We start from the raw sequence: 12,233 nt of genomic DNA on the forward strand, positions 1-12,233 counted from the left end.
TTTCCTGGAAAACGGTGCATAACTCGAATTTGCATAAACAGAACCCACTTTACAATATAACAGATAGGGATACGTTCCAAGACCTTGACCATACTGACCCTGAGACCCATTTCTACCACTTTTACAAGACAGTTTTGGTACTCACCAACAGCAGACTACACACAAACACAGGGCACTATCAAAATGGGGATGGCAACTACAGAAACACATCACAGACAACGAGCAAGCAGCACAGATCTACACAGCAGACTATATTTTGTTGTGCGTCACTCCTACAGTGCACTTCACAAAGCAGCTGACTGCAGGCTTCCTCCACACCGATTGCATAAGAGTGAAATTACCTCGCATATAACACATTTTTGGTATAAAAAGGGTCATCACATAAGAGCAAATTCGCGCATACAGAACCTGCATAATGCAAGGGAAACGTGTGTGTGTGTGTGTGTGTGTGTGTGTGTGTGTGTATCTCTCTCGCTGTGTGTGTGTGTGTGGTGGTGTGTGTATGTCTCTCTGCAGATAGATGTAGATAGATCTATATGTAATGCATTAATATATAGTCAAACTTGATTCTACTTTTTAAGCATAACAGGTTTATCATTTTGCGTTGAAACTAGAGTATTAGAAGTACCTGAATAGAGAGAGAACTTCTTATTAGTATTAGTATTGGTCCTGTCTGTGACTGTAAACTGCATCTGACTGAAGGGCCTGGTAGCAACGCGGTGAGGCTACTTGTGGTAGGGTAACTCCTATAAAATACCACAATGTTGCAACCTCCAGAGTAAGGCAAGTATAGGACACCTGAAAACCCTTGCTCCCACTGCCTTGTTAGGTACTCCTTGTTTGGAGAAAGGCTAAGGGACATCACCCTGACAGAAATGCACCCTCATTCTCGATTCTAAGACAAGGGGCTTCCCCCCCATGTTAAATGGGGTGGTGAGGGCAAAACTCATCCTAGAAATGAGTAAATGTTGTAACTAAATATTTTAAGTTGGTTTCTATTAAAAGTTTTGTGAGGTTTCACTTTAGATAAACTAATGAGCTTAAGATATCTATATGAAAGGTGAAGTAAACAATTTATTTTTATACTACTGAAGAGAGAGGCACCAAGTATTTGGGGGCCCTTGGGCCCTGGCCCCCCTCGGGAAGAGAACTGTTGGGGCCCAAACCAGTGGAAAATTATTTAATATTTCTTAAGAACAATGGCTGAGGCCAGGGATCTGGTTTTCCATTCACTGTGGAAAAACACTCATCTTCTCCTTTAACAGAGAAAAACGCAGGAAACCCCAGGTTTCCCCTTACAGGCTGGCAGGGTTCCAGTCTAAAATAGGCTGTTTGTGGAGTGGGGAGGATGATGGGAGGCAGGGGGTTCCATTTGCATATGCGCATGCACATGCATGTGGCAGCCAAGCAGCAATGGGAAACAGCTCCTGCGGTTCTGTCCAGGTAAGGGTGGGGTCGAGGGAGAGAGGTGACGTGGCAGGTGGGGCACAGGTTACGCAGCAGAGAGGGACGGGGGGCACAGGTGACATGGTGGGGAGGGAGACGTGCTCCCCAAGATTTCTGAGACCCAGCAGGACATGGGGCTGTACCTGGGTCAGACCAGGTCCAGGCAGGAGTCACCTCTGTGGCCCAGCAGGCAGGAGCACCATACTGCCATGGCCTCTAAAGTGAGGCATGGTAGTGGCACAGAGTTGTGTCCCAGCTGCTGATGGGCAGGCAAGGGGCACCTTGCCTTGGCAGCCATGGCGGCATGGCACTCCCTCCCATGCCAGGTCTCGCCCACTGGGCATTGGAGGCAATTCCTGCCTGGAGCTGACCTGGCCCAGCTGTAGCCCCACATCCTGCTGTGGGCTCAGAAATCTTGGGGGCCATGTGCCCCCACCCCTCCCCTGCTGTCTCCTGTTCCCCCTCTTGTTCCCCATGCATCACCTGCATACACCCCCACCTTCACCACACATCAACCCCATTCCCCACACACTGGGGGCACGGGGCACCATTATCTTAGTCTGCGTTCCCTCCTCCATTAGCAGCTATGAGTAGAGACATAATATTTTACTCCAAGTAGAGCAAATCGTTTTAATTCTTTGTATTTATAAATGTATGGGACTTCTTAAATCTAATTAGCAACGGTACTAACAGTATTTCCTCCTTATCATAGGGTTATAACAAAGCAGTGGATTGGTGGGCATTAGGAGTGTTAATCTATGAAATGGCAGCTGGATATCCTCCATTCTTTGCAGATCAACCAATTCAGATTTATGAAAAAATTGTTTCTGGAAAGGTAAGCTAAGGCAATCTGCACTTTAAAAAATGCAGTAGTAATAATAATAATTGTTGTTGTTTATCCCATTCTTCCTGAAGAATAGCTCAGTTTTCTACATGGAGTAGATCCACAATTCACTGATTGTTATACGCCAATCCATTTCAATGGAGAATTAGAGATGTCCATAATGTATAGACATGAATCTGTGGGCAACCTTATTGCAGAAAATAAACAGTGCACATTTTTAATATGGAATACTGCCTTGATTCTTCCTTGCTTTCAAGTTTATAAGTTCCATCAGCTGCATTCACAGGTCCTGCATCTTTGTCTTCACATTTAAAAGAAGATGGAAAAACAATCTACTAGGTATATAGTGAAAGAAAGCACATGGCTATCTTTATACTTGAAAATACATTTAGTTTTTAAAAAACTATTGCCTAGCTTTTTCCTTTATTATTTTCCTGCAACCCTTTTTTTAGGGAATCTCAAATGATCCGATTGTTTGTAATAGTTGTTTAAAACTCTTCAGGAACAAAACCCTGTGGCAGAATACTTTTGGTAACTTTTACCTATTTATTACACATGTACATTTCCCTCACATACATATATGTGAAAACAGAAGGAACCATTAGATCAATCATTTTGAGCAATCATTTATCATAGGCCATTAAATTTTGCTGTTACCCATGTCACCCAGGCTGAAGTTAGATTCACAGAGTGGTAACTGGGTAATAGCAAGGGGGGCTGTTCATGGTGGTGAAGAGTACGTGAGGTCTTGCTTAACTTTCGTTTTTGTCTGATTGTTTCACATACACATTCTATATAGATAAAATAATTAATATTAAAGGTACACCAATACATCGGTCCCATATTGGATTGGCACCAATGTAGGCAAAATTGACAGCGTTGGAAATCGGCTTTTTTTTCCCTGGTGTGGCTGATAAATGCCCCGTACATGTGCACAGCTACAGTATGCACAAGGTGAGGAGCACAGCCCAGCGGCTTGACTTATCAGACCAACGCTGGTGTCCTTTTGTGGGGGAAGGGGTGGGGGAGGGAAGGAGTGTGGGGAGGGTGCAAAGCGAGGCCCTTGTGGTGACATTGGGAGTGGGGCAGGGACAGGTGCTGCTTGGCCAGGGCAGGGCACGGGATGGAGCCGTGAGTGGCTTGTCCAGGGGAGCGGGCTTCTGCCGCTGAGCACAACGTGGGAGGGCATGGTGGGGTGTGCCTCTGGATCTGCATGTGAGGCAAGGTAGGCTGCCATTGTGCACTGGGACCGGGGGCTGCACTGGCATCTTCCCAGCAGGGGAGCTGGGCCGGGATGCACTCAGGGCAGGTGGTGGCAGCACTAGGAGGAGGTTGGGGGGGATGCAATGAAATTTGGGGTGGCTGCAGCCCCCACTATAGTCCCCCTCCCAGCCCCCGCTGGGAAGAGCCCATTGCAGCCCATAGCAGCAGTCTGTCCCACCCTGCACGCAGATCCAGGGGCACATGCCCTGCATGCTCTCCCAGGGTGTGCAGTGGTGGAAGCTGCCCTCCGCCACCCCCAGATAAGCCACTCGCAGCTGCATCCCATATCCTGCCCTGGCTGAGCAGCACCTGCCCCACTCCATCCCTCACCACGGGGCCTCAATCTGCCCTCCCCACACCTCTTCCCCCCACACCAGATTTACCAGCTGGACGCTGGTTTCTAAGCTACCTGGCTGCATATCAGAATCGGATCGGTATTGGCAGATATGGCTCCTTAAAAATCAGCCATCAGTATCGTCCCAAAGAATCCCTATCGGTGCACCCCTAATTTATATATAAAAAGTTGAAGTGTAACTAGGATATCCATAGTTAAGGTTGGGTTTTGCATATAAAGAATGGTTGCAACTACTTTATTATATATGTAGAATTATGGTGCTTTGTTTCATAGGCTTTATTTCGTAGGCATTAGGGCTGGACGGGACCTTGGAAGATCATTGAGTCCAGCCCCCCGTCCCAGGGCCAGGAAGTCAGCAGGGATCATAGGATCCCAGCAAGATAAACATCCAAATGTCTCTTGAAGGTGTTCAGAGTAGGTGCTTGAACCACCTCCAGCGGCAGTCTATTCCAGACCTTGGGGGCTCGGACAGTAAAGAAGGTTCTTCCTTATGTCTAGCCTGAAACAGTCATGGAGGAGTTTGTGACCGTTCAATCTTGTCATCCCTTGGGACGCTCTGGTGAACAGATGTTCCCCCAGATCCTGGTGAACACCCCTTATAAACTTACAGGTGGCCACCAGATCACCCCTGAGCCTGCGCTTTTCCAGGCTGAAGAGTCCCATGGCTCTCAATCATGTGTGTGGCTCTCCTCTGGACTCTCTCAAGCTTCTCCGCATCCTTTGAATTGTGGAGCCCAAAACTGGATGCAGTACTCCAGCTGCGGCCTCACCAAGGCTGAGTACAACGGAAGAATGACATCCTGGGATTTACTTGAGAAGCATCTATAGATGCAAGCCAGCTTTTTGCTCACTTTACTAGCTGCAGCATCACATTGATGGCTCATGTTCATCTTGTGGTTAGTCGTGATGACCCCCAGTCCCTTTCGTCCGTAGTGCTAGCCAGTGTAGCACTGCCAAACCTATAAGCATACTGCACGTTTTTCTTCCCAAGGTGGAGAACCTTGCATTTTTCGGTGTTAAACACCATCAGGTTCTTGTCCGTCCATTTCCTGAGCCTGTCAAGGTCTGCCTGGATCACCCTCCTGTCCTCAGGTGTGGACGCTTTACTCCAAAGTTTGGTGTTGTCGACAAAATTAGCCAGTCTGTTTCTGACACCAGTGTCCACATGTTAATGAAGACATTGAATAGTATAAGCCCAAGGACAGAGCCTTGAGGGACCCTACTGGTCACAGCACACCACAACGATTGACTTCCATCAACCACCACCCTCTGGGTCCAACCACAGAGCCAATTCCCTAGCCAGTGGATTGTGATGAAGCCGAGGCCACAGTTGGCCAGTTTTGCTAAGAGGTGATCATGGGATACCAGATTGAAGGCTTTTTTAAAGTCAAGATATACAATATCAACCTCTTCTCCCTTGTCCAGGTGATAGGTCACCTGGTCGTAAAAGGAAATAAGATTGGTCAAGCAGGACCTACTTGCAACAAACCCGTGCTGGCTATCCCTCAGGATGTTGCCATCAGTCAGTCTGTTAAGAATGGTCTCTTTGATAATCTTTTCTAAGACCTTCCCTGGGATAGGTCAGGCTGATGGGCCTGTAGTTTGCCAGATCCATTTTCCTCCCTTTCTTGAAGATAGGCACCGCATTGGCCTTCTTCCAATCTTCGGGCACTTCACCAGAGCACCAGGAGTTCTCAAAGAGCCGTGCCAGGGGCTGAGCTATGATGCTTGCCAGCTTCTTGAGTACCCTGGAGTGTAAACTGTCAGGGCCAGCTGACTTGAAGGTGTCCAGCCTCTCAAGGTGTTCCTTCACAAGGTCAGCATTGATGGAGGGTAAGGAATCTCCCTCACCCGGGCCTTCGCATCCCATAATGGGCAGCGGCATCCCTTGGGATTGGTAAAAAAAAATTGACGCAAAGTACCTATTTAGCAAGTTGGCTTTTTCCTGGGCGTCGGTTGCCCGTTGTCCCTTCGGGTTTAGCAGGGGTCCAGTATTGCCCTTGCTTTTCCTCCGGCTCCCCACATATCTAGAAAAGGACTTTTTATTGTCCATGATACTTGTAGCTAGTTGGAGTTCAGTCACAGCCTTGGCGTTCTTGGTTCGCTCCCTGCAGGTCTGGACCAGTGCAGAATATTCCTCCTTGGAAGTGGATCTAGTCCTGCATCCTTTGTAGGTCTTTCTTTTTAGATGCAGGAGGTCTGCTAGTTCCCTGCAGAGCCAAGGGGGCTGCTGTGCCCTTTTGCTGTCTTTCCTCCAAGATGGGATAGACTTAGCTTGTGTATCCAGGATCGCTCCCTTGGGGAGCAGCCACTCATCCTGAACTCTCCTTCCCTTTGGGTCGTGGTCCCTTAGGGCCTCACTGAAAAGCCTCCTTAGCTTATCAAAGTCAGCTTTCCTGAAGTCAAGGACTTCTGTACTGCTGATTGACTTGCCAGTTTTACAGCTCATGGTCACAGTCACCCAGCTTCCCTTCGATCATTAGGTCACTGATTAGGTTGTCCCCCGTTGTCAGTACCAGGTCAAACAGTGCTTTACTTGTCGTCGGCCCGTAGACTTCTTGAGTCAGATAGAGATCATCTACGCATGAGAGAAAGCTTTGCGACCATTTGGATTTGGCTGAGCGCTCTTCCCACAAGATGTCTGGGTAGCTGAAGTCTTCCATAACAGCCATGCATTGGAGGCTTGCAGCCTGAGCCAATTCCCTGGTGAACTCCTGGTCAAGCTCTTGATCCTGGGTAGGAGGTCTGTAGCAGACTCTCGCCATTGTGTCCCCTGTGCCGTGTTCCCCATGGATTTTAATCCAGAGAGTCTCCAGTCGTCCACCCTGGGTCCCAAAGTTGGCATGCAGGGACGTGTAGCTTTCCTTGACAGAGAAAGCTACACCCCCGCCCCTTTTGTCCACTCGATCTCTCCTGTACAGGGTACAGCCATCTATACCTGTGGCCCAGTCACCCAGCTGGGTGGAGTTCCACCAGGTCTCTGTTATCCCTATGACATCATAATTATTTGTGTTAAGCAGGAGGACAAGTTCCTCCTGTTTATTCCCCAAGCTCATGGCATTTGTGAACAGGCACACAAGTGTCCCTTTGTGGGCCCTTGCCTTGCCTACAGATCGTTCCAGGGCTGGGGCAGGGATGAGCTCCCTTAAGTGCCTTGGCCTGCTGGCTTTGCAAGGGTTGCTCAGTGGGCCAGCAGTGGCGGGAGTCCCCCCGGGGGCTTAGTTTAAAGGTAGTCCCCCGGTGGGCTTAGTTTAAAGCCCAATGGAGCAGGTCAGCCAGTCTGGCTGAGAAGAACCTCCTCCCCAGCGGAGAGCGGTGGAGGCTGTCCCTTCCCAGCAGCTCGCTGCCTCTCACACCAGAGCGGACTGTGGTCATGGAAGCCGAAGCTTTTGTGATGACACCAGTGCCGCAGTCTTTGGTTTCCTATGTCAATCCTCCTCTCTCTTCTCAGCCCTTAGCCCAAAACTGGGAGGATTGAGGCAAACACCACCTGTGCCCCCAACCCCTTAAGCGCCACTCCCAAATCCCTGTAGCACCTCATGACCTGGCTGGGATTGCTCCGAGCCATGTCATTTGTGCCCACATGGATAAGGAGGATAGGGTAGCGGTCAGTGGGCTGGATTAGCTTAGGGATCTTCTTCGCAATGTCTCTGATACGAACTCCTGGGAAGCAGCAGATTTCCCAAGCTAAGGGGTTGGGGCAACTGAGGGTTCCCTTAGTCCCCCTCAGGATGGAGTCTCCTATGACAAACACTTTGCATTTTGTCTTAGGAGGTCGGTAGCTACAGTTGAGCCTGTGTTGCCTGCAGGTGCTGCAGAAGGAGAGCTGATGCTTCAAATCCTGGCATCCTTCCTTCTAAGCCAGTATGGAACCAATGTGCTTGGCTGGTGGTACAGAGCATTCCTTTGCGTGTGGGGGGAGAGTAGCATCTTGAGGAGAAAACTGTAAAATTATAACATTAAATTTCCTGTGGTTCTTTCCATTAAAAAAGTGTATGCATTTATTTGATTACGTTTTTGCCTTACTCAATTTCTACTTCAGCATTAGTCCTCCTGAATATATCTCCTGAGATATCACCACCACAGAGTTAGTAAGGCCCTTTAAAACTATTTAGTGAAACTGTCAAATAAACTATCTTTAAATACTTCTTAGCCAACCTAGAATGAACTGTGTTAGTAAGTCAAGCCAACTCTTGCTTGTTTAAACAATGCTAAGAATTTTTCAGCTAAGAGTTTGACTGGTAGCATATGTACAGTCCACAGATAGATTATACACATAGATTATATAATGCACCAGTGCAATTTTCATCTGACTACTGAAAGTGCGATTAGCAACTTGTTAAAACCAAATTTTCTTAATCTGGTATTAGTTCAGTTCCCTACAGTGCCCTTACACTGCCAATTAGCTGAACACAAATAGTCAGTTAAACAGTTTAGTACTGACTGCTTGCTGTTTCTTAGTTTTGTAAAGGAAAAATTAATTTTACATGTTTTAAACTAGTTAAAGACAAGTGTTTTATTGTAAAGTATTATAGTGCTATCTCTAGATATCCCTGTTGATATTCACAAAACTTTTTATTTAATCATCTTTTCTATATCCATGCTTTTTCCAAATCAGAATTTTAAACCATATTGTTGGATTTTACATGCATCTGATTTCACAAATATAAATGAGTTCATCTATAAGCCATTGAATAAGAGAGATGAGTGCCCCCTTTTTTCTACCAACCCAAATGTGTTCTCAAAATCAGCATCAAATTTTTGCATGCCTATTTTAAAATCTGCTCCTAAAAGTTTGAGGAGTTTAAAGAACCTTGATGTGTTGGAGTTGAATCATACCAGTTGAATCAAAATTAGCCAGTTATGTAACCTCAACTCCACACTTAGAGTGACTTTTTGAGGAAAGTTTAAGGCAGAAATAAAAGTGCAACAAATTGATATACCATTGGCAAAAGGTCCTTTGAAATAGAAAATATCACTATAGCTATATTTCTGTCCGTGTGCTCCAAGATGATGTGTGCTTAGATGTTAAATATAGTGTGATCCAGTAGGTTTTTTTATGTGAATATTACTTTTCTTCATTCACAAAGGAGAAAAGGCTGATATCTGTACTATAATGTTATTACATGAATGTATGTTTTAGGTACGGTTCCCATCGCACTTCAGTTCAGACCTAAAGGATCTTCTACGAAATTTACTCCAGGTAGACTTGACCAAACGATATGGAAATCTCAAGAATGGTGTAAATGACATAAAGAACCACAAGTGGTTTGCTACTACAGATTGGATTGCCATTTATCAGAGAAAGGTAAGGTTTTCTGCTTAGAAAAATTAAAATGTGCATTTTTTATTTTATGAATCAAAGTCCAAAAGTGACTTTTAAAATTTGATATAGAAATGTACATTTAAAAAAATCTGGTACTTAGTTCATATGTTCAAATGTAATTTAAGAGAAAATTATCTTAAATAATGAGAACCTAATGAATATAGGCTTGTTGCATTAAAGCACAAAGAATAAGTCTACTTATCCTGGGCATTTACTTATTCCTATTCTCCTGTGACATGTTCTGCTCTAATCTCTTCCTTGTCTATCTTTAAAATAAGCTACCTCTTGCCTCTCTAACTTTCTACCTAATTCCTGGTATAGGGGCTGCTGAAATCATCCCTCTTGCTGAACATAAATTTTCATTCGCTGCGTCCTGTTCTTCAGCAGCTAGTCTGCTCTTCAGCATGGCGTAGCTTTTGTCTTGGCAAGAAACTTATCTTTAGCCTCTGCTATAGGTGCACACCCCCCACTACTGCTACATATACTGTCTTGTTTGTACACTCACCCACATACTAATACACACAGACTTTTTTTAATTCTCTCACTCTAAGAACTGGTGTAGCAGGATGAGAACATGAGTAGAGATTGGCTTTCAGGACATTTACCACAATGTTTTCTAGACTGGCAGCTGAACAGTGTTAACTGTTCAAATGCCACTAAAAGTATTGGTGACTGATCTCTGCTACTGCTAAGGGAGCTGTACCAGACTGGGGCAGCAGCTTGAGAATTTCACTAAATTCTTGAGAAAATGCAGCTCCGAAGGAGGCTGACTGGAAGGGCAGGCTTAGGTCCAGTCACGGTGAGTGGAGCAGGGTAGGACTCAATTTAAGCTCTGGCTTTTTCAGCAGCTCCAAGACTTGTCTCTTTCTACAGAATAATGCCTCTTCAGTAGCATGCCTAGACACCTGGGAATTCATCAGTTCTCAGATCTGATATACACCAGGAAACATTTGTTTGTTTGCTTTTTAAATAGGTAACAGTTTTAAAATACGCCCATGGTATTGCCCAGATAATTTTGGGTCGCGGAATAATTTTGTACCTGAATTGAGACATTCATCCTAAATGAGTTTAGTATGTATGAGTCAAGTGATACACTTTGAATAATATACCCAAATTCTCCCAACACTACCAGTCTTGACTGCAGAGGCGTGAACTTGCTGCTATAATAAAAACAGTTTAAAGGCCAAACCTAAAAACTAACAATAGTTTATAAAAAGAAACTAGTTGTTTGGCTACACCAGTTGACAGTACAATAGTTGTAGTAATCACTAATGTATTAATTACTAGAAGACGGGGTACTATTAACACATCTTGTACTCTTTGTATTAAGTGGAGACATTTTAAGAAAAGATTTCACACTACAGAATTGTAATTATCTGTTCTCCACTTTTTAAATGCCTGTTTACAAGACAATTTATTGCAATGAAACTTCTTCCCTAATAAATCATCTGTAATTTTTCCTGTAATAATAAATAAAATATTTTAATATTTCAGTAAATGTTTTGGCCTTACTAGCCTATTGCCATAGAAAAGTTTTAAATATTTCTTAATTATTCTAAAGAAAACTAGGGGCATAGCTGTTACTACTTATTCTAGCATTTGCGAAGGATTGGGAAAACGAATATAGTATGGCCTTGACAATATTAATTATGGGAAATAAATACTGTATTACTAAATAATATATAACGTTTTTATAATTTCAAGGATTAATGAATTCCTAACGATAATTATTATACTTACAATACTATCTTTTCACAGTAATTGTTACCACCAGCACTTTCTTATAGTAATGTTATTTACCTAACTGAATCTACTGGGTAATGAAATCTATAGGGGTTTTAGAGCGACACACTAGGCATTTGTGACCTGGCAACTGCCATGGCTGCTGATCTCTTCCCTGCTCTGTGCCCCCCTCCATTTACTGGGTGTCACTGTAAAACATGATAAATGCTAGTGAGGAGCAGCAAATATAATGGCAAGAACATATAGCAGGAAGCTTTAATGCAGCTCTTTTAAATCACCACTTCAAAATGAACCTTTTAAACTGGCAGCCCTCCACCCCCACACGCGTACATGCAGACGCACCAAATCAGACCTTTGTGGGCCGGTTCCAAGCCTTTGTGGCTGCATCCAGCCTATGAGCCATAGGTTGCTAACTCCTGCATTAGTAGCTAAAATAGTGTGCATAATACTTTTATGTTGCACTTATGCGTAGTGTAGTCAGTTAATATTTCAGATAATATCGAGTGCTCTTTTGTTTGTATATATCAGTGGTTCTCAGCCCTTTTGCACTCAAGGCATTTATCAAAAAATGCCAACTCTTGGTTGTTGCAAGAAGTCAGAAAGACCACAACAGGTCAGAATGTTTGAACACTCTGTTTTAACACTATGAATTTGTTTGAAATCTCTGGGTTTATCTTGTGAATCATGTTTGCCCACGTAACAGTACTAACATAGTGTGGCACCCCAGAGCACCCTTAAAAGACTCTCAAGGCGTCCCAGGTTGAGAATCACTGGTGTATTTAGTTGTTTATTAAAATAGTGCTTGATAACATGGCTGTAATCAAGGCTGAGCAAGCATGTCTATTAGAAAACAGTGCTCTCCATGAGTAGGGCCTGGTTTAAATTGGGATTTCACATTTTTCATGAAAATCACCAAGTTAAGTAATTTTTTCACGAAAAATGCAATTTGCAGTGAAATGCCATGATATGGCCCAGTTCCCCAGCAAGTGGCCATATCATGGCATTCAGCTGCAACAAGATGGCTGCTATAGGCTCTTCAGGAAGGATGGGGCTTTCCTGAGACGGTGCCTGATGCGCTGCTGCTGTGTGGCTGAGTAGCACCTCTGGGCTCTAGACACCTGCAGGTCCCACTCTGGAAGGAGCCCGCAGCACCTGGGGGATCCCCCATGCTCTGGCCTGGCTGTGCAGAGAGATCTCCACCCCCACCCTCCCTTCCATCCCGTCTTCTCCTGAGGACACACAGCAGATGCCCCCCC

General features: G+C 44.8%; 1 protein-coding gene across 8 annotated transcripts in view; it reads left to right on the forward strand.

The window, feature by feature from the left end:
* PRKACB (protein kinase cAMP-activated catalytic subunit beta) overlaps positions 1–12,233 on the forward strand; it is a 102,513-nt gene that overhangs the window by 79,277 nt on the left and 11,003 nt on the right. For all 8 annotated transcript variants that reach the window (XM_025211525.1, XM_025211521.1, XM_025211522.1 and 5 more), the window contains 2 exons: positions 2,159–2,281; positions 9,052–9,216. In XM_025211525.1, the coding sequence (XP_025067310.1) occupies positions 2,159–2,281; positions 9,052–9,216 (288 nt within the window). The remainder of the gene's footprint in view (positions 1–2,158; positions 2,282–9,051; positions 9,217–12,233) is intronic.

This window comes from Alligator sinensis, unplaced genomic scaffold, assembly GCF_000455745.1.
Source record: "Alligator sinensis unplaced genomic scaffold, ASM45574v1 scaffold32_1, whole genome shotgun sequence".
Lineage (NCBI taxonomy): Eukaryota > Metazoa > Chordata > Crocodylia > Alligatoridae > Alligator > Alligator sinensis.